General features: G+C 43.0%; 1 protein-coding gene across 2 annotated transcripts in view; it reads right to left on the bottom strand.

Moving 5' to 3' along the window:
• Nucleotides 1-531: 531 nt before the first annotated feature.
• Nucleotides 532-27,508, bottom strand: part of PSMB7 (proteasome 20S subunit beta 7) — a 56,458-nt gene continuing 29,481 nt past the window's right edge. The window contains exons 7-8 of one of the 2 annotated variants that reach the window (XM_040225100.1): nt 3,103-3,254; nt 532-763 (exon numbers count right to left, since the gene is read on the bottom strand). In XM_040225100.1, coding sequence (XP_040081034.1) covers nt 652-763; nt 3,103-3,254 — 264 coding nt within the window. In that variant the 3' untranslated portion in view covers nt 532-651. Of the gene's footprint in view, nt 764-3,102; nt 3,255-16,345; nt 16,466-27,508 lie in introns of those variants that run through there. The other variant, XM_040225101.1, reaches the window with a different exon arrangement.

Raw genomic sequence — 27,508 nt, forward strand, 5'->3', positions numbered from 1 at the left:
ACTCTGTCTGTCTGGCACTTAGCACTGAAAGTTTTTCTGATTCCAGGCAGACTTTTTGCAAATATTCTGCTTATGGCTCTCAGAATCCCTACTGTGTCTGTCTCCCTTGGCAATATCGGCTTTGGACACAGATGAACTAGCTTTCTGCATGCCATCAACTTTCGACCCCTTGAGAACAATTCTGCTTAGTACAAGGACCCTCTGGAGGTACACAATTTCAACCATTCAGCAGGCCTGAGTATTGGAATAACAGTCATTTCCTAACAGACAGTAAGTCCCAAGCATTCTTGGGACATCTGTGAAACTGGGCAAAGTGGAGTACACCCAGGGTCACGCAGCTAGAGCAAAGCAACACTGTCCACCTACCTGCTTGTTCTTGGTACTGAGAACTGATGAGTGGTTCTTTCCTACTTGGCTGTGCTGCACTCATCCTAAGCAGCAAAGAAAAGGAAGAAACCTGGGACTACCTTGAACAAAGAGAAAAGTAAGTTAGCACAGGGGTGGGAAACCACTAGCTCTGACTTCAGCCACTTAATTTTGTTTTCATTTTTTATTGGGTTCATTCAGCAAACACTGGCCGAATGTCTTACAGGGGGAGCCTCCATTGTCCCCAGTCTTCCAGAGTGGTAGCCAGCCAGCCACTGACACCATTCAGGACGTGTCCATTGTTTGGACTGTTTCTTCCAGCACCTCAATTTCCAGGGTTGTGACTTTTTCAGTGAGGACAGCAGTGGTCCCTTTCTCACACCTGTACCGGCCAAACCTAGTGAGAAAAAGACAAAAGCAGAGAGTTAAGGATCCCCTAGGGGCCTGACAGAGGGCTGGAGAGAGGGACAAGTACTTAGGGGGCAAGCCGGCCTAGACTGGAGTCCTGGCTCTCCTGACTCCCAGTTCTTCGAAGCAGGGGGGATTCCGCTCCCCTAAAGGTCACTTTCCTCGACTCTCAAGTGCTACAAAATGGGGCTACAGGAAGACAGGATGCACATGGCAAGAGGTAAGATCGAGCCCCTGGCACTGAGTGGACCCTCGAATTTCCTTTCCCACCTCCGCATCCCCAGGAGACGCATGTGTTCCTCTGCCTTCAAGCTTCAACCTCCCTAAAGCATTAAGAACCATTAATACTGAAGTTACCTTCAGTAACCAGCAGGAAGTCAATCCTTTCATTAAGGTGCCACTGCCCCGGATGACATAACTGTAACCATAAACATGGTAAAAATATCTGGAAGCATTAACAGTACAAAAATGACCCACAGCCAGACTCTGGGCTTGTCACTGTTGACCACACTCGAGACTCAAGAAGGGAAAGTTAACTGTCCCTAAAGGGACACAGTAGATCACCACTAACGCTCACCCAACACCACTTTGCTTAGGTGAATCTGAAAGGTTTCTCTGAGCATGGCAGCCTATAAGATAAAATCTGAATTGCTAATTTCACAGTGGGACCAGGGAGACAACACTCAAGCAGCACAAGTCCAACTGTTCCTCTCGCCTGTCTGCAGCTGAGACACTTTCTGTCCACGGACGCTGTTGGCTGTGCCATGACCAGGTACTCCTTGAAAAGCCATCCTCTCACCTGGCAGCTTGTGCTCAAAGAGGGCAGAAGACAGAAGAAAGGGTGACATAACAGCTCTGTACAAAACCAGGAGTTTGTACAGCCACGAACAGTGGGCCTTTAGTTCTGCGAACCATCCCCCCAGTCCCCACCCTGCTCTTAAAAGGGCCCGAGCAGCAGCACCTCCTTCAGGTGTGCCCACCCTCGGCTCCGGTGTGGAGATGGTGCTCCTTCCCCGACTGGACGGACCCTTGGAGGCTTGTGGCCTTGGAGCCAGAGCCCCACGGGACTCCTGTGTGCTGGACTCCTGAACCACAAAGTCTGTGGGAGGAGTGGAGAGTCTCCTCCCACCCTGGGTTATGGCACCTGGTTTCAGCAGCACAAAGGGAGCACTTCTACGTGAAGCAACAGTGGACCGCAATACCTTGCTGCAGAGGAGCCAGTGCGAACATGCAAGGCCAGGTCCAACGCAGCCCAGGCCCGAAAGGTTGCTTCCCTTCCCACCCAGGGCCCGAGGAGTCCCATTGGCTCAGCAGAGATCACCTTGTCCAGCCCCGAGGTGATCCAAGACAGGTGCCCAGAGTCCCCACCCCAAGACAGGTGCCCAGAGTCCCCACCCCAAGCCAGAGCTCTACTCTGCTGTGCTGTCCTGCCTGTCTCAAACACTCCGCGGGTCCACGGTGCTGAGCACACACTGCACTGAACACCTGCTACTTCTCAGTGTTCTTTCCTTTCCTTGTGAATTACCCGACTTGGAGTTGAGTACATGTGGTGGGAGTTGAAGCAGCACTGAGGAAGGGGGTGTGCTTGCTCTCCTCTAGCCGAACTTGGGGCTGAGTTTCTAACTGCTCCTGAGTACATTCAGATGAAGGCCGCTGGAGCAGAGCTCAGGAGCCACGTTTTGAGTGGCTCAGCCTCCAGGAAGAGGTTAGGCAGCTGCACAGCCGTTCGAGACTGCTGCTGAGCGGCTCACCTGCCACCAGGGCTGGCCACTTTCCAGTTACATAAGCAAACTGATGCGCACCTCGCCCCCTCGCCCATTCTGAGCTGGGCTGCAGCGCCAGCTCAGCACACGCCACAGGCTAAGGAAGTGGCATGGCTCCTCCACAATAGGAAGAAGCACCAGTTAGCTCTCAAAGGCTAACTTCTGGAGACTTTTTAACCAATGGCTGATAACCATTTCAGACTCTTGAACCACTCTGAGAAAAAGCTTTGGGCTGGCTGCCCTGGAAAATGTACCTTCTCACAGAACTTCATACAGAATTCAGAGGCATCTTTAAGGAAGCAGAGAAAGGCCAGCACATGCTGAATTCAAACCTCTTCCCATAATCCGCAGTCTAGGAATCTGTCCACTCAACATCTCCCATCAACATTTTACAGATTACATCACTTTCCTATACTTGACAGCAGTTCCCAGTCAAAAGCTGATGCAAAGGTCTGTTGAGTAAAGCTGGCCTGGGTACAATGGCTTAACATGGGTACAAATAAAAGGAAGTCCTGTTCGGATGCCATGTATATAGTAAGGGTGGCCACAAGAAGCCTTCACTTACCTGGTCCCCTTCTTATTGGGCACTGAGTACGGACGGAGAAAATCCAGCTTGCTCTTGCTGATGACACACAGGTCAACGTTACTTCCAGACCCCAGGTCGTTGAAGATCCCGGCTGCTATGGCTTCACTCACCAGCTTCTTAGCTTCCTCCTCCTGAGAAAGAAAATAGCAACAAGAGTGTTCTCAGTCGAATGGAGGGCCTGCTCTGATGTCCAGAGTGCTGTCAGAAGCAGGAAGAGAAAAGGGGGAGGGGAAAAGGCCAACCTGTGAGGCAGGCATCATTTTTAGTGCCCATTAATGAAGGAAAGGTCTCAAAAGTACTTCAATGATCTGCCCAAGGTTCTGCAGCCAGTAAGCCAAGAGAACCAGGCCTTTCAAACCCTTTATGCACACACGCCCTCTTCAACAAACTTTCACGTCAGACACCTACCACATAATAGGACTGTGGGCTGATAGCAGCTTTTTCATCTAAAACAGGGGTTGGTAAACTTTTCTAACAAAGGGCGAGGTAGTAAATATTCTGGGTTTGTGTATAGTCTCCATCATAACTACTCAGTCAAGGCAGCACAAAACAGCCACAGAATATGTAAACGAGTGGGTGTGGCTGTGCGCCAATACACCTTCACCAAACAAAAACAGGTGCTGGGCCAGATTTGGCCCATGTGCTGTAGTTTGCCGACCCTTGATCAAAAATGTCCAAAATGGTTGGAATCTGCTTCCTGGTAACATAAGAAAGAAAGTCAATATCATGGTGAAAAAAATGAACACCAAAACACAATTCTGGGGAAATGCTAGCAGACCCAAGGCTGAGACCTCCTGCACTAGAGAACCTGTCCCCTCCCACCAGTAAGTCTGCATGCTCGCTGAAGTGATTCCTTTCTGGGAGTCACTCTTACCTTTCCTTTAAGAGCAAGTCTTAAGTCTCCAACAATTACTGGTAAAAAAATGTAGATTAATTTATTTCTTACTCAAGAAGCACCATATTCAAGTAACTACAACACAAAATATTAAGGGCTAATGGATAACTGAGAAGGAGCTGTGAGAACACTGGCTGGGTCACCAAAACTTCGGGGAGGGCCTGCACACCAGGCACTCAGAAAGCAGAAGGCAGGCACCACAGGCAGCAGGGCAGGACCTGGGGAACAGCAGGCTCAATCTCTTCACACAAGGACAAAAAAAATGAACCAGTCTTGCAAAGAAGAGACTTTAACTTGAGCTTCAGCCCCCTTCCCCATACATGAGGGCATGGAGTCCAACTGGCAAGCTGAAATACAGAGCTCATCCAAGCAACATCCTTGGAGAAACTCGGATGCCTGGCCCAAATTCCAGCCTGAGATCAAAGAGAGCAAGTTCACTGTCTACAAGTACTGAGAAGGGCTCCTACTCCTCAACCTGCCCAAAGCCAGTAAGTAGGATTCCAGTGACATGAGTGCCCTCTACAGACTCAGAGAAGGCCCTGCTGGAAGTGGGATCCTCAGCAACCCAGCAGCAGGGGCTGGGGGTTATTCTGATCTTTATCCCACCAGATTTTCCCACTTCCTGAGTGGCACCTATGTTGCCTCAATAAAACGAGTTATTCTCTTGTGTGTATTCAGCCCCACAGAATTCATTCAAACAGGATCCTCTCATTAGAAGTTCTCTCCTGGGATTCCCAAGTCTATGGAGGTCAATAGCCTTACCAGAAATCAGTGAAGGTGGGAGCAAAGAAAGCATCATAGAGGGAGAGGTGGCTGCTGCTACCATTCAGTTCAGTTCAGTCACTCAGTTGCGCCGGATTCTTTGCGACCCCATGAACCACAGCACGCCAGGCCTCCCTGTCCATTACCAACTCCCAGAGTTCACTCAAATTCACGTCCATCGAGTCAGTGATGCCATCCAGCCATCTCATCCTCTGTTGTTCCCTTCTCCTCCTGCCCCCAATCCCTCCCAGCATCAGGGTCTTTTCCAATGAGTCAACTCTTCGCATGAGGTGGTCAAAGTACTGGAGTTTCAGCTTTAGCATCAGTCCTTCCAATGAACACCCAGGGCTGATCTCCTTCAGAATGGACTGGTTGGATCTCCTTGCAGTCCAAGGGACTCTCAAGAGTCTCCTCCAACACCACAGTTCAAAAGCATCAATTCTTCAGTGCTCAGCTTTCTTCACAGTCCAACTCTCACATCCATTACATGACCACTGGAAAAACCATAGCCTTGACTAGACGGACCTTTGTTGGCAAAGTAATGTCTCTGCTTTTTAATATGCTGTCTAGGTTGGTCATAACTTTCCTTCCAAGGAGTAAGCGTCTTTTAATTTCATGGCTACAGTCACCATCTGCAGTGAATTTGGAGCCCCCCAAAATAAAGTCTGACACTGTTTCCACTGTTTCCCCATCTATTTGCCACGAAGTGATGGGACCAGATGCCATGATCTTTGTTTTCTGAATGTTGAGCTTTAAGCCAACTTTTTCACACTCCTCCTTCACTTTCATCAAGACGCTTTTTAGTTCTTCTTCACTTTCTGCCATTAAGGGTGGTGTCATCTGCATATCTGAGGTGATTGATATTTCTCCCGGCAATCTTGATTCCAGCTTGTGGTTCCTCCAGCCCAGCATTTCTCATGATGTACTCTGCATATAAGTTAAATAAGCAGGGTGACAATATACAGCCTTGACGTACTCCTTTTCCTGTTTGGAACCAGTCTGTTGTTCCATGTCCAGTTCTAACTGTTGCTTCCTGACCTGCACATAGTTTTCTCAAGAGGCAGGTTAGGTGGTCTGGTAGTCCCATCTCTCTCAGAATTTTCCACAGTTTATTATGATCCACACAGTCAAAGGCTTTGGCATAGTCAATTAAGCAGAAATAGATGTTTTTCTGGAACTCTCTTGCTTTTTCCATGATCCAGCGGATGCTGGCAATTTGATCTCTGGTTCCTCTGCCTTTTCTAAAACCAGCTTGAACATCTAGAATGTTCAAGCTGCTACCACAGAAACAGCAAAAACCAACCACTAAGTTAACAAATGCAAAATCATTCCAACTTGTTTTGGGGGACCTGGTGGAGGGGTGGGGTCTGCGTATCAAAGTACCTTGCTTATACCTCTGCTCCTGACCTACCACCTCCTCTCCTCTCCTCTGCTGTTTCATTTCACTGCTGTTCTCATCACTGATGCTGGTGCCCTGAGCCAGCCAACAGTACCCAGTGGTTGTCACAAACACTGCTGGTAGCACTCAGGCCTGCAGATTTAAATTTCCCAAATTATTTAATACTTGAGGATGGGGATGGAGAAGACTTACAGAACCTGAAATATACACAATATGAGACATGTTCATCTAACATCAATCCATTACAATCCGCTATGCCAAGGTGCCAACAGTGCTGAGATTACAGGTGAGACTTCCTCTAGTTTACAAATATTCTTTAATGTGAGTAGATGAACGTACAAAACTTAAAAAATTTTTTAACTTAAAAATTAATGCAAAATATATTACATACAACCTGAGTTACTCATAAATTGCTTTTAAAAATTGGGGAAATAAACCTTCTAAATTCCTCCCACTACCACCCCTTCAAATTCTAGGAAAGACAATTCATTAAAAAAGGAAATATCTCAAGTCTCTGATATTTTTTTTTCTTTCTGTAGTCCTACCCACCTCTCATATACACAGGACTGAAAATGTTAAAGCACCTACTATAGTGTGTCAAGTACTGAGGTAGACTTTGATGATCATCGTCATTTCTACCCCTACCCTTAACTATCTTCTGAGGTTCGTATTGTCAGAAACCAAGGCAGAGAGAGAGTCAATGACCTGCCCAAGGTCACACAAATAATTAAAACAGGACCCTGGGCTCTAGGGCCAGAAAGCCATACCACCACACCAGCTCATAGGTAACCTGTCTCAGCTGTGAGCTGGGGGCTCCTGAGCAAGTTGGGAAGACAGCAGCCCCTTGATTCAGGGTGTCATTCCTCATCAGCAAAAATCTTCAGAACTTGAACAAGTATAAGAGAAAGATGAAAAGTAAAAGTCGCTCAGTTGTGTCCGACTTTTCGCAACCCCATGGACTATATAATCCATGGAATTCTCTAAGCCAGAATACTGGAGTGGGTAGCTGTTCCCTTCTCCAGGGGATCTTCCCAAACCGGGGTCTCCTGCATTGCTGGTGGATTCTTTACCAGCTGAGCTACCAGGGAAGCCCAAGAGAAAGATGGTGGTTGCCAATTTCTCGTTGAGCCAACTCACAGACCCTCTGATGGTCACTTCCATGGTGGGGAAAGCACTGCCCACAGACCACCACCTAAACATTTCTACAAGGTGATATGGCAGAGATGAACATTAAGATCCAAAGTCTTATTTCACATATTCCTCACCTCCACCAAAAACCCTCAAAAGACAAATAGGCTGAAAATTACCAAGGCTTTTCTGTCTGCCCAATATTTACATAGTTAATGCCTTCAACAAATATTTGCAGACACCTACTATATTCCAGGAACTGTATCTTATGACAAATATGGTCCTTTACCATATCTCCATACCCAGAATTCTAGACATATATGCAAATATGCTACTGGGCATATTCATACTGTGTTTTCTTTATAGTGGATTTTCACAATTAAACAAGTCTTGTCTTTAACATGTGCTACCAAATATTTAGGGAAGCTATTGAGAAAAACCACAGACTAAAAGCAAGAGGTAGGGAAAACACATTTTTATCTGTCTCTGGGTCACAGTAAGTGCAGAAGCATTGTTTCTTCCCTTAGGATTCATTCTTCATGGGGAAACCACCTCACTTTTCTGGAAGCGGCAAAGGGACCAGAGTTCTAGGGAGAATCCACTTGGGGACAGCTGCTATACACAGGCTGTGACCCCAGCTGCTAAGGCCCAGTGTGAGGCACTCTCCCACTGTTGGGCCAACAGCCTCCCCTGGCCAGCTGCTTGTGGATTTACACTGCTAGTCACAGGGGAACTTGGATTCAATGTGTACGCAGAGCAGCCGGACTCATTCAGGCTACCTCCTCCAACTCACCCTCCCCCACAAAAAAGGCTATGTAGGCCAATGGCAGCTTCCTTTTACTTTGAGCTGCTCAGCGAAAAGATCACCATCATGATCCCGGTGCTCAAAAGTTAGTTGAGCAACCCAGGTTCAAGGTCATCAGGCGGGGTTGGAGGCAGACAGAATGTGTTTCAGTCTCCAGCCTCCTACTTCCTCATTGCTGTGCACCCCTGAGCAAGTCATTTCACCTCTCTGAGTTCACTCTCCTCTGTAATATAGTGATGATAATTTAAGATTTATCACATGATTACTGAATGGGTCTGGCACATGGCTATTGCTTAAAAACTGGTAACTTATTTAATCCAGCAAGCCAGAGGGCTCCAAGGGACATAATTTATCTCCAAAGAGTGACTGACTGTACCAAACACCAGGCCAGGAGCAGGAGGTCCAAACAAACCTGCTGGCAAACCTTCACACAGTGCAGTGGAGAAGTTCCTATAATAATTAATCCAAGCAAAAAGCACACTCCCTAAAAGTTCAGAGAATATAAAAGGAGCACTTCCTGCTTTATGGCTACAAAGACCAAACTAACTGGGAATATCAGTCCCCCGGGCCACCCCTGCTTCTTAAATGAGATTACAATAAGAGTGATGTACTGTACTACGAGTCAGCTGTGACAAGCAGCACTTTATAGAGCTATCTGTTTGTCTCCATCACTGCATCACACAATGTGTCCCTGGACTCCAATGTGCAGCTCCATTTACCGCTACATGACAAATGGGCAGCACTTGTAAAAGGCACAAAGAGGTCCGCGTCGGCCATGTAATGGTCACCACAGCTGTACCCGAGTGCTTGAGGGGACAAAACAGACCCCCAAGTTCATTAAACTGACCAGTAATGCATCTTTCAAAAAGTGCCTTAGGAATCGTACAGAAAAGGCTAAAATAAATAACTCAGCATGGAAGGCTAATCTGAAATGGTGTTTGATAAATTATTTATAACACAGGCGATTGTCTGCATTTAATATTGGAGCTACTAGTAGCATCTTTAAAAGATGATTTATGGGTTGTAATGCTATTAAACTTTATATTGGCCCACTGCTAGCTATAAAGTCTGCTGAGATTTAGAGAATGAGTTTTAAACTGTCACTGAAACATCAGAGGAGATGGAGACTGTATTAAATCTTTACTTTAAACCTGTTATCTAGAGAGTTGCATTTTGTAGACACTCACAAACTGATAGATTACCTCGGCATCCACAGTGGTACAGGTCCAAAATAGTACTGCAAAGAAACTTTTCCACATTATTCTTGTCTACAGCAACAGTCAGATCTCTCTTCTCACTTAAGTGATTTTTAGATTGGGAATGTCACCAGAGTAGAGTGTAGGGGATCTAGCCAATGGGCACCCTGGACAGTTCAGCATCAAATTAATACTCTTTAAATACACCCTCGACATGCTACTGTCGTGCATTATGAACAGTGCTTTATGGTGGGGCAGGCAAAGTACTCAATATGCATCTGACTGAAAACCCAATCGACTATTTTATATACAGCTGCAGAATCTGAAAACACACATATATGGCAAGTCATCTGAAACAACAGATTTGTAACTAAAAATTTTTAAAGAAGTTAAAACAAAACTGCTTATTTCCTGAAAAATCCATTCCATTTATGTGGCTGAGGTGCAAGTGTTAAGCAGGTTGAAGAAAAGAGAAACTCAGCCTTTTTGGTAACAAATGGCACACCCTGGCGCTCGTTTTCCAGGGCATTTCAGAGGTGCCCCTTGCTTTCTGTGCCACTGCACACCAAGAGCCGGGGGCAGTGGCTCTCCTGCCTGTGCCTGAGGGGACAAGGATGTGGGTGGCATCACAGCTGAACTCTCCCACAATTTTCATCAGTTTTCCTATTTGCTATTAAATCTACAAGGACCATTTAGTTCATAACAGTTTGCTCCTTTACTAAAAACTAACGATTTTACTCAGTAAGAACTGGAGCAGTCCAAACTCCATCTTGGAAAATCTGCATACTTGTGTCGCTTTGACTTGAAACAGTAAAAAAATGCTATTTCTCTGATGATCACAGCAGAACAGATAAAACTCTGGGTGTGACAAGAGTCTGGACTCTAAAGAGGACCAAAATCAGGGCGTTTCAATCCCAGCAGCTAGCACAACACTTGGTGTGAATATCAACAAATGAAAAAATGAAACACTGACTTCAAATGCATTCACGGCTCTGCCAAAACTAAAACATGAAATTGATTATGAAACAAAGATCCAAAAAAAAAAAAAAATCAATACAAAATGGGGGAATTTCCTAACTGCATAAGTCCAAACTGGGGACCAGGGAGCAAGAGCATTCAAAGACAGTCAAACAAACAAGAGGAAGAGGTTTGGGCAGGATATTCTGCAGTGGCCTACTGAGAAGCTGAGGTTCTGACTATGCCACTGATGTGGCCTAAAGGAGCCATTCATGGCTGACAGTTGAATAAAATTTAAAGAGCTCAAAAAAGTGTTTAAAACCGGTCCCCCAAAAGCAGTATGCTTCCCGTACCTCTAACAGGCCTGATATATCCCCCTGTACAGCCACATACTTTATAGTGGAAAAGGTTAATTTTTTTCAGACTGGACTGTGTGATAAAAGCAACAATGTCTGAGTTTTTGTTTTCAGCTTGAGCTGTTTGGGTAAACACGGTCTGCCTGTGTAAACATCTGAACTGTCTGGCGTAACTGAGTTGCAGCTGGTGCTGAGGGTGCCCAGAGTGGGGACTAATTTAGTGACCGTGTCTTTAAGGTCTAGATGGTGCTGCCATTTCTTTCCTTGTGGCATCCAAGAACTGTGTGACGCAAATAATGAAGGGCAAGCCTGCTGGGGATTCACGAGTGATTAAAAAGGATTTTGTCTGAGATGGGAAGGGGAGTTCATATTCAAGGAACTGCCAGCCAAGTCCCTGCCAACTTGGTCTGTCCCAGATCACTGAATGGCACAGAAGTCTGAGCAGGACTCAGGCTAGGAGAGATGTGCAAGGCTGCACAACTACAATGGGCCAAAAAAAGATGAGAGAAGCCTGGGAGAACTGGGTTGCTAATGAAGACAGTGCTCAACTCTCTCTGAGCCACAAGGGCCGTCGGAAGAATAGGGACAATGCCTCTGCCCAAGGGCTGCTGGGAGGAATAAACGGATGGGAATGCCCTGACACACAGACTTTATAAACAGAATTGGTGCCAAGTTCAAGGGCAGAAGGAAAAAGACGAGGTTGTGCGAGAACTAACATGGGCACCCACCATATCCCTGGGTCTTAGCCAAACTTTCATGTTACCTTATTTAATCCTCATCATTTCTGCCTGTACTGCAGATGAAACGGAGGCACAAGGAAGGGTAAATGGTGCATTCAAAGCACACACGCATGCTTAGTTGTGTCCGACTCTCTTAGACCCCATGGACTGCAGCCCAGCAGGCTCTTCTATCCATGGGATTTCTCCAGGCAAGAATGCTGGAGTGGGTTGCCATTGCCTTCTCTAGGGGATCTTACCAACCCAGGGATCAACCCACGTCTCCTGCATCTCCTGCCCTGCAGGTAGATTCTTTGCTACTGAGCCACCTGGATGGCTGCTGAAGGCACATAGCTCTGTATAAGTGGAATTCAGGGATCCATGCCAAGTTAGTGTCTGGTATCACCAAAGCCTATGTCTTCCTATCCCACCACAGGAAAAAAGATGGTGGGCAAGAGGCTCTGCTGGATTCTGAGACAAGCGAATGGAAGGAAAAACACCTAGGCTTCCAGAGGGAAAAGGACCAAGAGAGATGGGAACATACTGCTTTCCACAAGGAGAGGAAATCATCATTCACAGCATATGTGTATACAAATATATATTTCCTAGGCTGCACTGAATCAAATATAATCAGAGGGGTGGGGGGAAGACTAGGTTTAAAGAAAGAGTGAGAAATATGTTCAACAATCCTTCGAATGAAAACCAAGTTGCCCCAGATGAAGATCTTAGTAATACTTCTCTCTCTCTCCGTAAAACAATGCGGTCAGTGATAACTCTGCCAATAAATTCCTGCAGATACCGCAAGGGCTATGACCAGAACAGAGGGGAGGCGGGGAACAGAGTGGGTTTGCTCCTTGGGTCTCAACAAAGGTACAAAGGAGCCATGTTCACATTGAGCCTATCTACCTCCAAAGTCTGGAGGGTGGGAAACCAGTGCAGAATGTAAACTGCGTGGGATGGCTATGGGCACTGTTACACTACCAGACGCTGCTTCTACAGCCTCACAGGGGTTAGGAAGGACTAGGAGGAGGTCCAAGCAAGCTCAGGGCACTTCTTGTTGACGGCATTTAAAGACGACCACAAATGAAGCAGATTTCACATAATGCAAAACCCCCCGAAGAAAGGTACAGGTTAGCTTAGTTCAGCACACATTTACTAATGCTCTGCTCTGATACTAATACAGTCCAGGGACAGTGTGCCAAACACTGGGTATAAGGCCTGAACAGATCAGACCCTGCCCACGAAGACTATAGAGTCCAGAGAGGAAACAAGTACAACATGAAGAGTTTTTAAGAGACAAGGCTGACGATGGAACTATGAGAAGGGTACAGAGGTCTCACAGGGCACAGGTGATAAAGACTGGGTTGAGGCTTGACACACATGTAAATGGGAGCCAAGCCGAGGTGTAGAAGTGATGGCAGGGGTAAAGCCATGAAAATGGGAAGGACACAGGTGTAGGCAGGTAGCTAATTCCACGTGGCTGAATCCCAGAGAGCCTCATGGGCCAGAGAGAGAGCTGACCCTTCATTCTAGTGGGAAGATGAGGAAAATTTTAAGCTGGGAAATGATGTAGTTAGATTTGTGCTTTTTGAAACTGCAGCCCGAAAGTAGTGAGGGAGGAGAGGTCAAAGGCAGGCAACAGGAAAGCAAGTGATTGGAGGGCCTGAGCAGACACCAGGGAGGACCAACAGCAGAAGTGGGAGGCAGATGAAGGGGAGGAAGAAGAAACACCGGAGAGGGAGAAGCAGAGAGTGCCGCCTGGACTTTCAGCATCAGTCACGGACACTGACCAAACTCTAAACAAACTCAGTCTTCACAGAAAGGCTTCTGTAACTTCCTGGCAGCTATTTTTCTGATGAGTTGATGAGAGACAATGGTTAAGTTAACTACATATCCTGTGGCAGGAATTCTAAGGTGTCACCATAAAGGGACAAGATAAAGGCAGAGCCAGTGAGAGTATACTGAGATTGTTCTGGGGAAAAATGGCCTGGGCTGGAATCAACCTGTAAATGCCACTTCACTGGTGGTAGTGAAGTGAAGTCGCTCAGTCGTGTCCAACTCTGCGATCCCATGGACTGTAGCCTACAAGGCTCCTCGGTCCATGGGAGTTTCCAGGCATGAATACTGGAGTGGGTTGCCATTTCCTTCTCCAGCGGATCTTGGTGGTAGGGGCTCCCGAAATACTCCTGTCTGGCCCCTGGAATGTAGTAGAAAGAGTAGAAGGGATTGGTTGACAATGGGGGCAAGAGCAGAAAGACTGTAAAGAAGGAAGCTCTAAGGCAGATGTATGGTCACAGGGTTTGGCTATGTTCGAGGAACAGCTCTGAAGAAGCAGAACCGGACAGGCAGACAGCAGACAGGGCAGGTGAGTCCGATCAAGACCCCTGCCCATCACCTTTTCCTGGGACCCCAGGCACACACAGTCTGCAGATACACTGCAGTTACTTATGGATCTTAGGGTAAGGAAGCCTTCCAAAAGGGCATAAGGAAACTTCTGGAGCCACTGCATATATCTGCTATATTGATCATGGTGATGGGAGATGGGTGGAGAGGGAGGGACAAGACAGAAGCAAAGAATTTGAGAATGAATATTCAGGAGATTCAGCTATGAATCTAGTTTTCTTACTTACAAGCTACATAAAGTCACTCAACACTTTTAAAGTCCCAATTTCCTCATCTGCAAAAGCGGCCTAAAACCACCAGCAGCAGAGTGGCTGTGAGGATTCAAAGACTCCATGCACAGAAGCTGAGAGCACAGTGTCTGGTATGCAGGAAACCCATGATGATAGCTAACTTGGTTTGATTCTACCCCTCTCTCTTAATACATACGAGTGGTTTTCAAAAGCTTAACCCTAACCCTGTCAGAACTACCAATGCAGTGGGCAATCAAAAATAACTTAGTACTTAGTAACAAAAATAACTCAGTAACTTACTACTTTTATAACTTCTAGTTCAAAGCAAATCAATTATGAAAGAAGCAATTATACCACAAATGAAATTCAAAATGATACCTTAAGACTGCTCACATGTGCATCTTCCACACAGACTTACTGCCATGTCAATAAAAAGTGTACTAAATGCACATTTTCACTTGTTATATGCCACTAGAAATTCTATTCTAAAAGGAGAACTTTACATTCACTATTTGCAGGCACTGTGCCAAGTACATTCTTCCACTTATTCTTCCAAATAACCCTTTAAGATAGGTACTACCCTTTCGCCATTTTACAAATCCAGGAAACTGAGGCTTAGGGAAGGAAAATGACGAACCCCAAAACATACAGCCAACAACTGGAAGGTCTGAGATTCAACATAGTTTTGTCTGACTTCAGAGCCCATAGATTTTTGACTCAAGACAGTAGAACCTCCAACAATTAGCATCCAAAAACAGCAATGATGCTCGTTTCGTCCTTAGATATAACTGATTACTCACTCATGGGTTTATCTTTTTAAAGTACTTTACCTCTGAAATTCTTCAAAGTTGCAAACATATTGCTTAAATAATGCTACTCTATCATTCCATTATTCATCTGGCTTGTTAAGAACATCCTGATGAGTTTTTCTAAAAAATTCATACATTCATCAAATTCTAAAGCAAAAAGCCTATCAAATTCACTGCATCCAGCACTACATTTAAAGGTTGATATCTCCCTAAAATACACGTATAAAAACTTCTCAGCAAAAAGAATGAGTCAAACTGCTCTTTAAACCACCTTGTATGTCAATAAAAAAAGATAACCATTTAAGTTCATTTTCCCATCAGGCCATTTGTTGATTGTAAATCTTAATTAAAACAGGGACTTCCCTGGTGGTCTAGTGGTTAAGACCTCACCCTCCAATGCAGGGGTGCAAGTTTGATCCTTGGTCAAAGAACTAAGATCCCACATGCCTCATGGTCAAAAAAAACCCAAAAAACATAAAACAGAAGCAATACTGTAACAAATTCAATAAAGACTTTAAAATGGTCCACCTTAAAAAAAAAATCTTTAAAATGAAAACAGAGAGGCATGTCAATTATACCTCAATCTTAACTAAAACAGACTGAGTAAAGGCACTTTAATTTTCTTTTAACATTCTGGGACATGAAGTAGTCAGAGGATGAGAGAGCAAACTTTTGTTAAGCCTGACTATAATTTACAAATATGATCCTAATAATCCCTTCAGGTGCTGACTTAAGCCCATTTTACAAATGAGTTTTATCTTTTACAAACTGGGGGCACAGAGTACAGAAGAGGCAAAAAACCACCTTAAACCTAGAACTCTTCCAAGTTCACGCACACACTTTCCATCATGCCCTATTCTTACTCCTGTCTCTCTAATTTATCTTCATTAAGAAAAACCAACCTATTTGTCAAGGAATCAAAGTTAATGATTCCTTAAGTCTTTTCAGCATTCCAGTATCACCACAGTTCTGATTTTTAGGAAAAAACTACATTCCAACATTTATGGCAGGGTGACAACAACTGTGAGTGTGATTGTGGTCTACAGAAAACAATGTTCATTGCAAATAAATTCAAAAACCTGGACTACTAGGTGGAATTTTAAAATATCTATTTAGCACAATTTCGTATTTTTAAAATTTTTTGTTTCTGCACAATTTCAGGGTTAGGGGAGAGTGGTATAAATTACCTCACAGAAACCCACCAGTAACATTATCTGCTAAGGTTAAAACTTTAACTACCTTCCTGAGGTATGCTGCTGGGGTCTCATTACAGCAGGTAATCTCACATTCTGCCACGCACAACACACTAAGTACCAGCATCTCCCAATTACACTGCAACGTAAATCTCAAAGGACATTTGAAAAGTCTACACAGCTCCTGCACCCACTGCCGAAACATAGCCACCCCTAATGGAACGTGGCAGCTTTCTAAACTAAATATTCACACGCAGGGACAGGGCTGCTTAAGCTCGGCCCTCTCACTCGAAAAACGGATGCTAATTAAAAGGCCACACTGACTCGGGAAATGACCGCTCAGACAACGTGAGACACTGGAGTTTTGTTTTCCTATTTCCAAACATGTTCAGCTGCCTAAACTTCCAGGGTTACACCACCGAGAGAAAGTTAGAGCAGGAGTCCGCACACCTCTGTACATGGTGATGGCCCTCTCCTGAAATAGCTTCCTCTCCTCTTCAGACTCCCCTCCCCACCCCACCCCTTCCCTAATCCCCAAGACAAAAACAATTTCAAGTGAGGAAACACATGCTCTTTGAGGCCACCTTAAAGGCCCCTCACCAATCCCTCTTCTGCATCAATCCTATGCTCCCCTTATAAGCACCATTCTTGTACTTTCAGTACTGTTTGTGGGCCTGTTCACCCCAGTAGGCTGTAAACGTCTCTAAGAAAAGGACTCTGCCTCAGAAGTAGGCACAGAACTTGGTGCCTGGTTGGAGAGAAGTAAGACTCAGGTGAAGGGAACTCAAGTCCACCCTTCACATCTCAGAATGACCATCACCCTCAAGAGTTTACAGAAGCCTAACGGCAACTCTAATGGGGACAGAGATGTGCTGGTGGTTGTAGGTACCAAGAAACTTCTGGTTTCTTTGCCCACTCCTCTTCTGCCTTTGCCAACTTTTATGTGTTTGAGAAGTTTTTGAGAAAGCACTTAGAAAAAAAAGCCTTCATAATAGCAGAGGTATCCAAGGTACATTTGTTCTTAGTGTAATCATTTGGCTATTTTTGGAACTGTCTTTACTTAAGCTAGCAAAATCTAGACTTGATCTAGGCTGTGATGCAAGAAAAATAACTGTCATAGGAGTAATGGCTTTGAAATATCTCATCTAAGCCAACTTTCTCATGCCTCTTAAGAACTGCCAATCCCTTCAAATATTGGCAGTTCCATTTATTCAGATCTTCCGATACATAAAATTTGCTGACTTTTCCCCCCTTAAGTTGATGCAGATATACGAAAACCATAAAGCTTTTTTCTTTTTTGGCTAGAAATGAAACTCTGCCTGTGCAAATTATAGGGGCATTTTAAAATTACCATATGTTTTAGATCAGAAGGTAAAAACAGTACAGCAACCCATGAAAACTTTCCAGCCCATGAAAGCTTACAATTAACTCATTAAAATACAGCTCAAGCCCTCAAGTTCCCTTACTCTTGTAGGTAGTGGTCCCATTTAACATTTAAATATCCTGTGTCAGTAAGTACACCATTTTTGTGTTCATTTATGTGTACAGTGTAAACACACATCGGTACCACATTTAAATATTTAGCTCCAAATGTTATTTTAAACTTAATTTTTCCACAGAGCTATTTGATTTTTTAAAAACAAGAAGATGAAACTTCCCCCAAATTCTTAATCACACTTCAGTGTACATTAATGAACGTGTAATGTGTGGCTGCTTTGCACGCCCACATGCCCACCACCTCCCCCCGTCTGGTACCGCACACCACACAAGTATAATAAACCATGTTAATATTTCATACCACCGTGAAATATGCTGGAGTATCAATTCAACATCTGCTGTCTTTAGGGTCCAGGAGTCCCGCAGAGACACTTTCAATTTGTAATTGAGTTCTATGCTGAATTAATCAGCAGTTTATCTTTTTTACTAAAATAACGTCTTCACCACTAACCCAGATTTACATTAACAATTTATGCCAAATTACCTGCCAAGGCAAAACTTACAAGATTCTAAGCTACCATCTAGTAACACTCAGTCCTATATTTCATTTCTTATATTTCTCTAACCTGTACACAAGAAAAGTAGAAATCCATTGTTCAAAGGCTTGTAAGCCTCCACCACAGATGACCTCTTGGATTTGTGACACAGAGCTTCACTTCTGACAGTGAAATACAACCAGGAGAAGTGGAAGGTGTATGTTCGCTTCTCCTTTATGATTCAAAATTTTTACAAAGTAAGATTTCCAGAATGGAATGAAATCAGTAAGAAATAAAAGAACTTTTTATGTCTTTTCCCAAGGAGCTGTGACATTCCAAATCCTGGCTTGGCTTAAGTAACAGAAAGAGACAACCCACATAAAGGGAGCATTTTTAGTACCGTAAATTATATCCCTGAGACCCAAGTCAGCAAAGGCAATTCAATTTGATAAAGAGATGGATAAAGAAGTCAAGTTTCTCTTTGATACCATGATACCAAATATATAAGCAATAACATCTTCCTTTTAATTCCACCTGTGTAGTTGAAAGTCACCAAACAGTAATTCCAAACATTAATTTTTATTCAACATTCCCTTAGTTCTTGCCTATCTGATTCAAGAGACTGGTCACAGAGAAATCACATTCTGTCTGCTGGATCTTTGCCACAGGTGTAGCAAGCAACACACTTTGTGAAATATTTCTCCTATATAGTATATTTTCCCACACCTTTCAGAGTTACAGGAAATATGTAAAGTGAAAACATCTCAAATGGAACACCTGCTCCAAAGAAATGCATCATAAATAATTACCGATCTACTACCAAGTAAACTAATCCCTTGTTTTCAATCTACTTTGCCAATAGCTGTTTAAAGAATTCCCACCACCATACAGAACGGCCTCTTTCAATACAACCTCTGGATTATACCACCAAGTGTATGCATTCAGCTGGTGCCCAGTTAGCACCTGCTGATTGATTACATATTATTGATTATTTAAGAAAGTGAAATTCAGTGTATATACAGCAGAGCAGAAGACATGGAAAAATTTTTACACAGAAATATTTTTGGTGGAAAAATCAACAATGAATTCTGAAAGTCAATAACTATCGAAGTACACTATATGCAGTGTTTTCATTACTCTTCAAAGAATTAGAAATGGAGACCTTCAAATTTTACACAGTCACTTCCCTAAGACTTGTTGATTCTTGAATTCCTGAGGCCTGGCCCTAAGTGGCCATTTCTCTAATTTTCTGTTTTACCGCATCCTATTCTCATTTCAAGAATTTTATGAATCTATATATTATTTTAAGAAAGAGATTAAACTGAAAGGACTGAAAGAATTTTAGACTTTACTGATGCTTTATTAAGCAGGACTCATAGCCAAGTGGCAGTTTCTAAATCAAGGAAGACTAGGAATCCTAGAGAATCAAAGGAGAGAAGCCATATGCACCAGCAACACTCTGCATGTGTGTGTGCGTATGAAAGTCTCTCAGTCATGTCCAACTGTTTTGCGACCCCATGGACTGTAGCCTGCCAGATTCCTCTGTCCATGGAATTCTCCAGGCAAGAATACTGCAGTGGGTTGACATTCCCTTCTCCCAAACTCTTGTATGGTGAGAAGCAAAGCCCTGCTCTTGAATCATTGTGTGAAAGACCAAAGAAAATTTCCACGTGCCTTCCAAAACACCATACAATGAAAATATGAGCAAGAAGATTCAAAGGAGTAGCCTCAACTCAAGAAGCCCTCTTTTGCCTCTCCAAAGCTGGCCCACCAGTGGGCTCAAATTCAGGAAAACAAACTCACTTTTTAGAAAGGGATCAACTCAAAATACCTGATTCTGGTGAGAAGCTTAAACCATCAACAGTGCCTCCTCATTATTTATTCCAAAGGTTTGAACAGTAATTCTCCAAATCACTCACTGAACTGTAAGGCCAACTTTAAATCTATTCATTTCTAAAATTAAGTCTTTAACTCTACTACAAATAATTCTATACAGGGCCCCAGGGACTGTATCTTCAGGTTTTAACATCTCTTAAAACTTTTTTTCTTTCACATTAAATACAATGAGAAAACTACTGGGGAAAATTAATATATTTTTGATTTAACAACAAAGACACAATTTACTATGTCTAATGCTTCAGGTCTTAAGGAAAGCCAATAAGCAGGAATTATGACCAAAAGCAAACGACAGAAACAGTCTCAGGGAAAGAAAGCCTCTAAAACGGAACTTTCAACAGTTAAACAAATATACAACCGAATTACTGCCCAAATCCAGTGCATAAAGAAGTCTGTCAAGTGTTTCAATAGTTACATTTCAACATTTCCATAGCTGCATTAGTTGTTAACCAATAAGGAATCCATCGAAACAATGAGACACCAACTCACACCCACCGGGATGGCTGTAATCAAAAAGCCAAATAATAAATGTTGGCAAGGATATCCAGAAACTAAAATCTTTACACGCTGCTAACCCAGCCACACTGTAAACCAGTCTGGCTCAAAAGGTTAAACACAGAGAGTTACCACATGACTCAGCAATTCTACTCTTAGGCATACAGCCAAGAGAAATGACAATATATGTCTACACAAGAACTTGTACACAAATGTTCATACCAGCACTATTCTTAATGGCCAGAAAGTGAAAACAATTCAAATATCCATTAACTAATGAATGGGTAAATAAAATGTGATATATCCATATAATGGAATACTATTCAACCACAAAAAAGAATGAAGTATCAATCCATGCTACAAAGATGAAATACTACAAAAATAAGTTAAAGAAGGCAGTCACAAGACATACTGAATGATTCCTATCAAAGAAAATGGCAGAATATGCATGTCTGCAGAGACACACAGTAGGTTAGCTGTTACCTAGGGCTGGGAAGGCTGAAGGGAAATGGGGAGTGGCTGCTAATGATTACGGCATTTCTTTTGAGGGTGATGAAACTGTTCTAAAATTGATTATGCTGATAGCTGTACAACTCTGTGAACATAAACACCACTAAACAGTACACTTATGGTAGGTGAATTGTATGCATGTAAATATTATCTCAATTAAGCTGTTATTAAAATAATAAGGCATCCAACATGTTTAGAGAACCTAAAAACAAAAAGTCAAAACTCTAGTGACACGTCACCCATCAATCAAATAACTCACATTCTGATAGTAATTTCTTTTTACAGACAGAGATCATAAGAGACAAAAATGTCAGCATAGATTCTTAGGAACATCTTGTAAGAAAGAATTCTGGCTTTAAGTATTATTTTCCCCCAGACACAGAAAACACCTAAACAGATATTGTAGTAACCAGACAAACAAAAACTTAAAATCGAAAAACCTGGAAAAGTGAGTCAAGTACAGCTTATCAAGCTGACATCTATTAAACTGCTAAAAGCAAAACAGTCTTAAACACCATCAATATCAATACAGACCCCTTCCCCCAAAATCATTGTTTATGATAGCTGTCAAGGGTCAGTGTATTTTTTTAAAATTCTGCATTTACTTAAAACTCCGTTTGATGCTAGCAGGGTTCAACTCACACAGGAAGGTGCTTCAGCTAAACACTGATCGTCTTCCTTGATCTCCATTGTCTGCTGTGTGGGTTCCGCCAGCAAACCTCCCAGTGAGTGGTCACCTTCCTACGGAGTCATTAAACCTCTGACTGTCAGCTGGTGGGATTAGCCAGCAGCTTCCACACCTGAGCCCCCATGGCAGGGACAGAGGCATTTGGATCAAGATCACTAATGAATACAGAATTCATATGCCGCTTGTCAGGGCTCCTGAGCTCAGAGTCACACAGATGCAACCTAAATAAGATGGAGGACAGAACAATTGTTGACGAAGATTAAAAAGTTTTGGCAGTTGGAGTAAAAAGAACACCTCATTATTCAAATATGATAGTCTTGCTTATTTTTTATATTTTTGGTTCAAGCTACTCGTGATTTGCCTCAAATGGACAAATGCCATTCACCAATATTCAAAGGCTTTTTGGTCTCATTACTAAATGTGAAGAAGGCTACGCCATCTGAACATTAGCTATGTAGAGAAAAACAGCTCCTCTGTAAATACTTGAAAACTTTGGGGAAAAAACAATCTCAGGATATTTCCAGGAGAGGACAATTAAAAGGTGAAAATAAATTCTGATAAAGTCAAAGAGGAAAAAACCTTCCATAGCCAAATGACTTACTTATATTTCCCAATAGCTCTATATTTCTAACTTTGTCTCTATCCCTGGGGTCCTTCCACTTGCTGGGCTCACCAAAAATGTTAATACAGCTCCTCTAACACTCATCTGGCTTCCTGCTGTCTTCACAAGACCTCATCAGAGAAAAGGAAGTGGCCCACACCTCTGCTCACCTAGAATAAGATGTCTCCCCTACTCTGCTGTCAAAGAATTACAGGCCTACAAAGAGGCAGAAGAGCATGGTGACCGACTGCATCAGGGCCAGACTGACCAGGGTTCAAACCATGATTCTGTCCTGCCCTGCTGTGGGACTTCAGGTGAGATATTTCACCTCCCTACACCCTATTTTTCTTCTCAACAAAACAGGGATAACAAAGTACAGACCCCACCCATTGCTGAAAAGTAAATGAGACAATGCAGAGAAAGCTGTTAGAAAGAGCATGGCGCAGCATAAGCACTCAAAAAGCATCAGCTATTATGACTGCTGTGTTTTCAATACCTTCTCCCTATAGTAAAAAGGTGAACACTTCCACAGCCTGTGTTACGTGTTAAAGAGGCTTCTTCTACTGCCATTACGACCACTAGCTAGGCCTGGCTCCGATTTTAAGCTTTCAGGTGAAAAAGAAGAATCAAATCTATCTACACCATGTTGTAAGTCATCAAGCCTGACTCGAATACAAACAGTCATGTGAGTCGTTGCTATGTGATGTTTGTATCCTACTACTGAATTACTAAAAAAAAAAAAAAGGAAGAAAAAGGCAAAAACAGAAGCAGTTGCCATATTTTAGAGCCAATTTTGTGTGAGCCATCATCTGAAGTGTTTTACAGACCACACCTAATCCCGACAGCAACCCACAGACAAGTCTCTGGGTCCCCAACGTCTGGATGAAGTGTGCCGGCCATGGCTTGCCCAGAGTCATGCGGTGAGTGCAGTGGAAACACGCACAGCCCGATTCTCCAGCTCCTAAGCTCCCGTGACCCCTTCCACGTGACCACACTGAACTCATGCTCTGTGTTTCCCTTCGGGACCAGTCTATGTGTCAAAGTGAACAGATTTTTTTTTTTTAATCAAAATAATGCAGCTCTCTTAAGTCACTGTCCATCTGCAAAATACAAATAAATCCAAAACTTCGGTGTCTTTCTACTATTAGACTTAAACACACAAAAAAAGCATTTACTTCTACAATCTGCTATCAGAATACCATATTGGTATCAACTCTTTCATTAAAGTGGATCTATAGCTGCCTGCAATGACAGATTAATTCTGTTTCCTCCGTAGCTAGGTGTCTGGCATCACGTTTGTGAGGTAACCACAAGCCTTTAGGGCGATAGCAGCTCACATCTTTAGCAATCCATAAGGGCTTCTCCAGAGGCCAGCGCTTGCTGAGTGATGAAATATGACTCCATAAATCAGACGGCTGAAGTGGCACTTGTATACGTCACCATCTATCTTCGCAGCCTCCCTCTGAAGGGTACAGGGTAAGAGCTTATCCCTCGGTATTGCGACCAGAGAAAGCACCATCACAGTTGGCACTGACTAAGCATGTGCTACTTAAAACTGAAGACACACTAAGACTGGAGGAAAAAAAAAAAAGATCCTGCTGGTGTTAGCACGCCTCAGGCAGTGGTAGAAGCTTCAGCAACTCATCTTCAAAAGGCAGAGAGCCAGAGCTCTAGAAACCTGCAAAAATTGGCTAAGCCTGCAGTCTTCATTTCTTTAAGTTGAGCATCTTCAAAGTCTAGAATTCTAACTGTAGGGCACAGCAGCTGCCACTGCAGATCTGATCCTCTCAGCTTTTGGCAGCTCTCAACTTGAGATTCTAGCAAAAGAATTTTTCAAGTTGCTATTATTGCCTGTCACGGATTTATAAATATTGTGCACTATCTGCTGTGGCACGGCTCTCATGGGACGCTGGAGCATGCCAAATGCGTAACAGAATGAAAAACAGTTTCTATTCTTCAAATAAATGCTAATTTTTTTTAACTGTGCTCACATGATGTGTTTGGTGACCAACTTCAATAGTACAGAATATGTATCAGAGAGGGGGGAAAAAAGCTGATTGTCTTTTCCAGCAGCATTCAGCTGCTACTTTCATTAAGCTTGTTTAATTAGATTCCAGATGCTAATTTGCAAGTCGATACCAGAGGGTGCAGGACAGTTTGCCTTTGAATCATCTCCCTGTGATGTGAGGGTCCTGCCGCACCACCACTACCCTTCAGCGGCCCTCGCTCGCTTTCTGACAATTAGCGCAAAGAGGGGACAGTATTGATCTTGACAGACTAAATATTCATCTTCTACCCATTTTAATGAATTATAATCTTCAAGAGTTTAAATTTCTCACTGGGCCAAATGAAAACATCCCTTCTTACAAAGAAACAGGATGGAAGGAAAATGAACCTAAGTTATCAGATTCATTTCCTTAATTCTTTCCCCAACCTAAAATAAAATTTTTTATTTTAGCAATTTTCAAGATACAGATTCACAAGAAGCCAACCTCATATTTCCAGGTACAATGATCAAATTTCTTACACTTAACTGGCAAGTGGACTGAGAAGGCCAGTGTTTATCACTAATTTCCTGTCTAGCCACCCTGTGGATAATAACCAGGGTAAGGGGCTCAGTTCTTATGCCAGCCTTAACAATATGGAAAAAAAAAAAAAATCCTATGGCAACGGCTCCACGGAATGCATCATCACCTAAAAAAAGAAAAAAAAAACCACTCTAATACAACTGACCCACTTCTCTGCTAATAGATAATTACAATGTCTGAATAAGCACCTTTGCTGGTAAAAACAAAGCATGAGATTTACCAGCAGTAATATAATTTTTTAATGCCTTCATTTTTATCAGTCTGGTAACACTAAAGGTGAAGTTATCAAATTGTTTCAAAGGAAGGTAAATCTGGGGCCACATGAGTAAAGTTGCTTCTGATGCCTTTTTACCCACTCATTCGACAAATCCTGGCAGACTACCTACTACACATCAGTTACCATACTATGCGTGAGGAAACAGCCAACAGTAAGCACAGCTCCTGCTCTCAGAGAACTTCCAAGCTGACGGCAGGGAGAAAAAAAGACAAGCATCCCAAGACCAGTGTCAGGGCCATGACTGGACAAGAATTTTAAAAGGTTTTTCATGGGCCTTAAATGCACACAGTTACCAGAAGTTTTTCTAAAACCTTGAGTCAGGGCTTTTGCCCGCAAAAAGTCATTGGTTCAGACTACTTCAAACAGCAGAGGCCCATCCTAGGTGTTTATGAATGTCAACTGGGCCTCACTGTTCTGGTTTTTGGCCTGTAATTTCCCAATGAGCATCTGCCCTTTGCCCCATCTTCACGTCACCTGTATACTTAACGGGGTGTCTGCTTTGTTGACTCTGCCCTCAATACTACTAGTTATCTTCTTCTGTTATCTCAAAACACAGACACACACAGACACACACACGTTCAGCACTTTCCAGATGGGAAGAAGAAAAAGTCCCCTCCGTTTTCCAGGTGGTTTCTGATGACTCAGACTTTGCCTTAGCTCCAGGTTATCCAAACGTGTACTGAACATTAGGAGCTGAAGAAGAGAGATGATTTAATGACCTTGCCCTCAAGAGTCTACCTTTCTCAGTCAGTAGGGGAGATGGCCCTGAAAACAGCCATACAACAATGGGACGGGCGTGTACCACACAGTCCAGGAATACAAACCAATGAGGAAACAGGTGAGAGCCCGGCTGGCAGACACCAGCAGCGAGAAGGATTGGTCCGCAAGCAAGTCCACGCTGTATTCAAAGACGAGTGAGCAGGCGAGAAGGGCTGAAGTGGAGCAGGAACGCAGACCTCTGTTTCCTAAAGTTTAATATTCATACCCTTGGGCTTATTCATGATGGTGATACGTGAATACATTTTTTATTTATATTAATAGTATGCACTCATTTTCATGTGTCTTGGGGGGAAAAATAACCAGCACATCAAACCCAGGATTTCATGGATATAAACTGTATTTTAAAAATAAATTTAAATTAAAAAGGTGAACTAGAGTGGCTGGAGGGAAGTGAGGAAAGGGAAGTGACAGGAAAGGAGCACTTCTGCAGCGAAGGAAATGCTGTCTTGATCTGACTGATGGTTACTTGGGTAATTACAAATGCCAACATCTATCGTACTGCATACTTCATCTCTGTGCATTTTCTTATGTGTAAATGATAACTCAATTTATAGAACAGTGAGCTGATGAAAATGAAAATTTTCAAGAGAAGTTAACAGTACAGGTGGCACCCAGACATGGCAGAACTCTTAAATGCAGTGTGCAAATGACAAGTTCAAGACCAGCCCTGTACAATGAAAATATGTGAATCATATATGTAGCTTAAAACTTTCTAGTAGTTACATTTAAAAAAGTAAAAATAGGTGAAAAAAATTGATATTTTTACTTAACCCAATATACTTAAAATAGTATTGTTTCAACATGTTACCATATTACTAACAAGATATATTTTAGAATTTTTTGCTCCAAGTCTCTGAAATCTGGGATGTGTTTTCTACTTGCAGCACCTCTTAGTCCAGATGAGCTACCCTCCAGTGTTCAACAGACTCATGTGGTTGGTGGCTACCGTACCAGACCGTGCAGCTGAAGACAATGAGAAAATATTAAAAGCTGTTAAGGAAAGAGGAACTTCCAGTCCATAGATACTACAGTCTAGACCCCGCACTGTCTAAGGCACAGGTCTGTAGTTTAAATTAAAAAAAAAAAAAAAAGACTATGGGCTTTTTCTAATTTAACAATAAAGCCAAGAGTTTGTTTCATGAGTTTGGCCTAAAAATCACTGTTTGGCAAACAACTGGTAATTATGATAGCCTAAAACTGACCCCTCCCAATGCAATTCTCTGTGAAGTGAGCTGCAGTTACTGTCCTGGCAATCCATGCAAGACTTGAGAGGCAGAAACACTCTCCTGGGTTTCTGTTTGAGACACGTCCAGAATCCTTTCCCCTACTGAAGGGAAATAAGCAGACTTAGTCATCCAATCCTGCAGTCTCAAAATAGGCAAGAAAGAAAAGTTATGGAGGGCTTCTTGCCACAGAAAGAAAGCCTCCCTGGAAAGAAGGAAAATAAAAAGTTTGGAAATTTGAAACCAAACGTTTCCACGAGTTCTATGCAAATACAGAGCCAGGAATGACACCCTGGCTGAGCTCTCTTTCACAACAAAGTCACTAAAACAGGGTCCTCTCAACCTTTGTAAGCAGTCTCAGCTTCCACTAAAACCACATCACTTAATCTTCACCAAAAGAAAGCAGAGTGACCAGAGTTAGTTGCTTGGTCTTCACAATAATTTCAGTTTCTATTAACATCCTTTTAGATTTGTAAAGTACATTATTGTCTCTGCCTTCTATTTA

The sequence above is a fragment of the Oryx dammah genome, unplaced genomic scaffold (assembly GCF_014754425.2).
Source record: "Oryx dammah isolate SB20612 unplaced genomic scaffold, SCBI_Odam_1.1 HiC_scaffold_25, whole genome shotgun sequence".
NCBI classification, from domain to species: Eukaryota; Metazoa; Chordata; class Mammalia; order Artiodactyla; family Bovidae; genus Oryx; species Oryx dammah.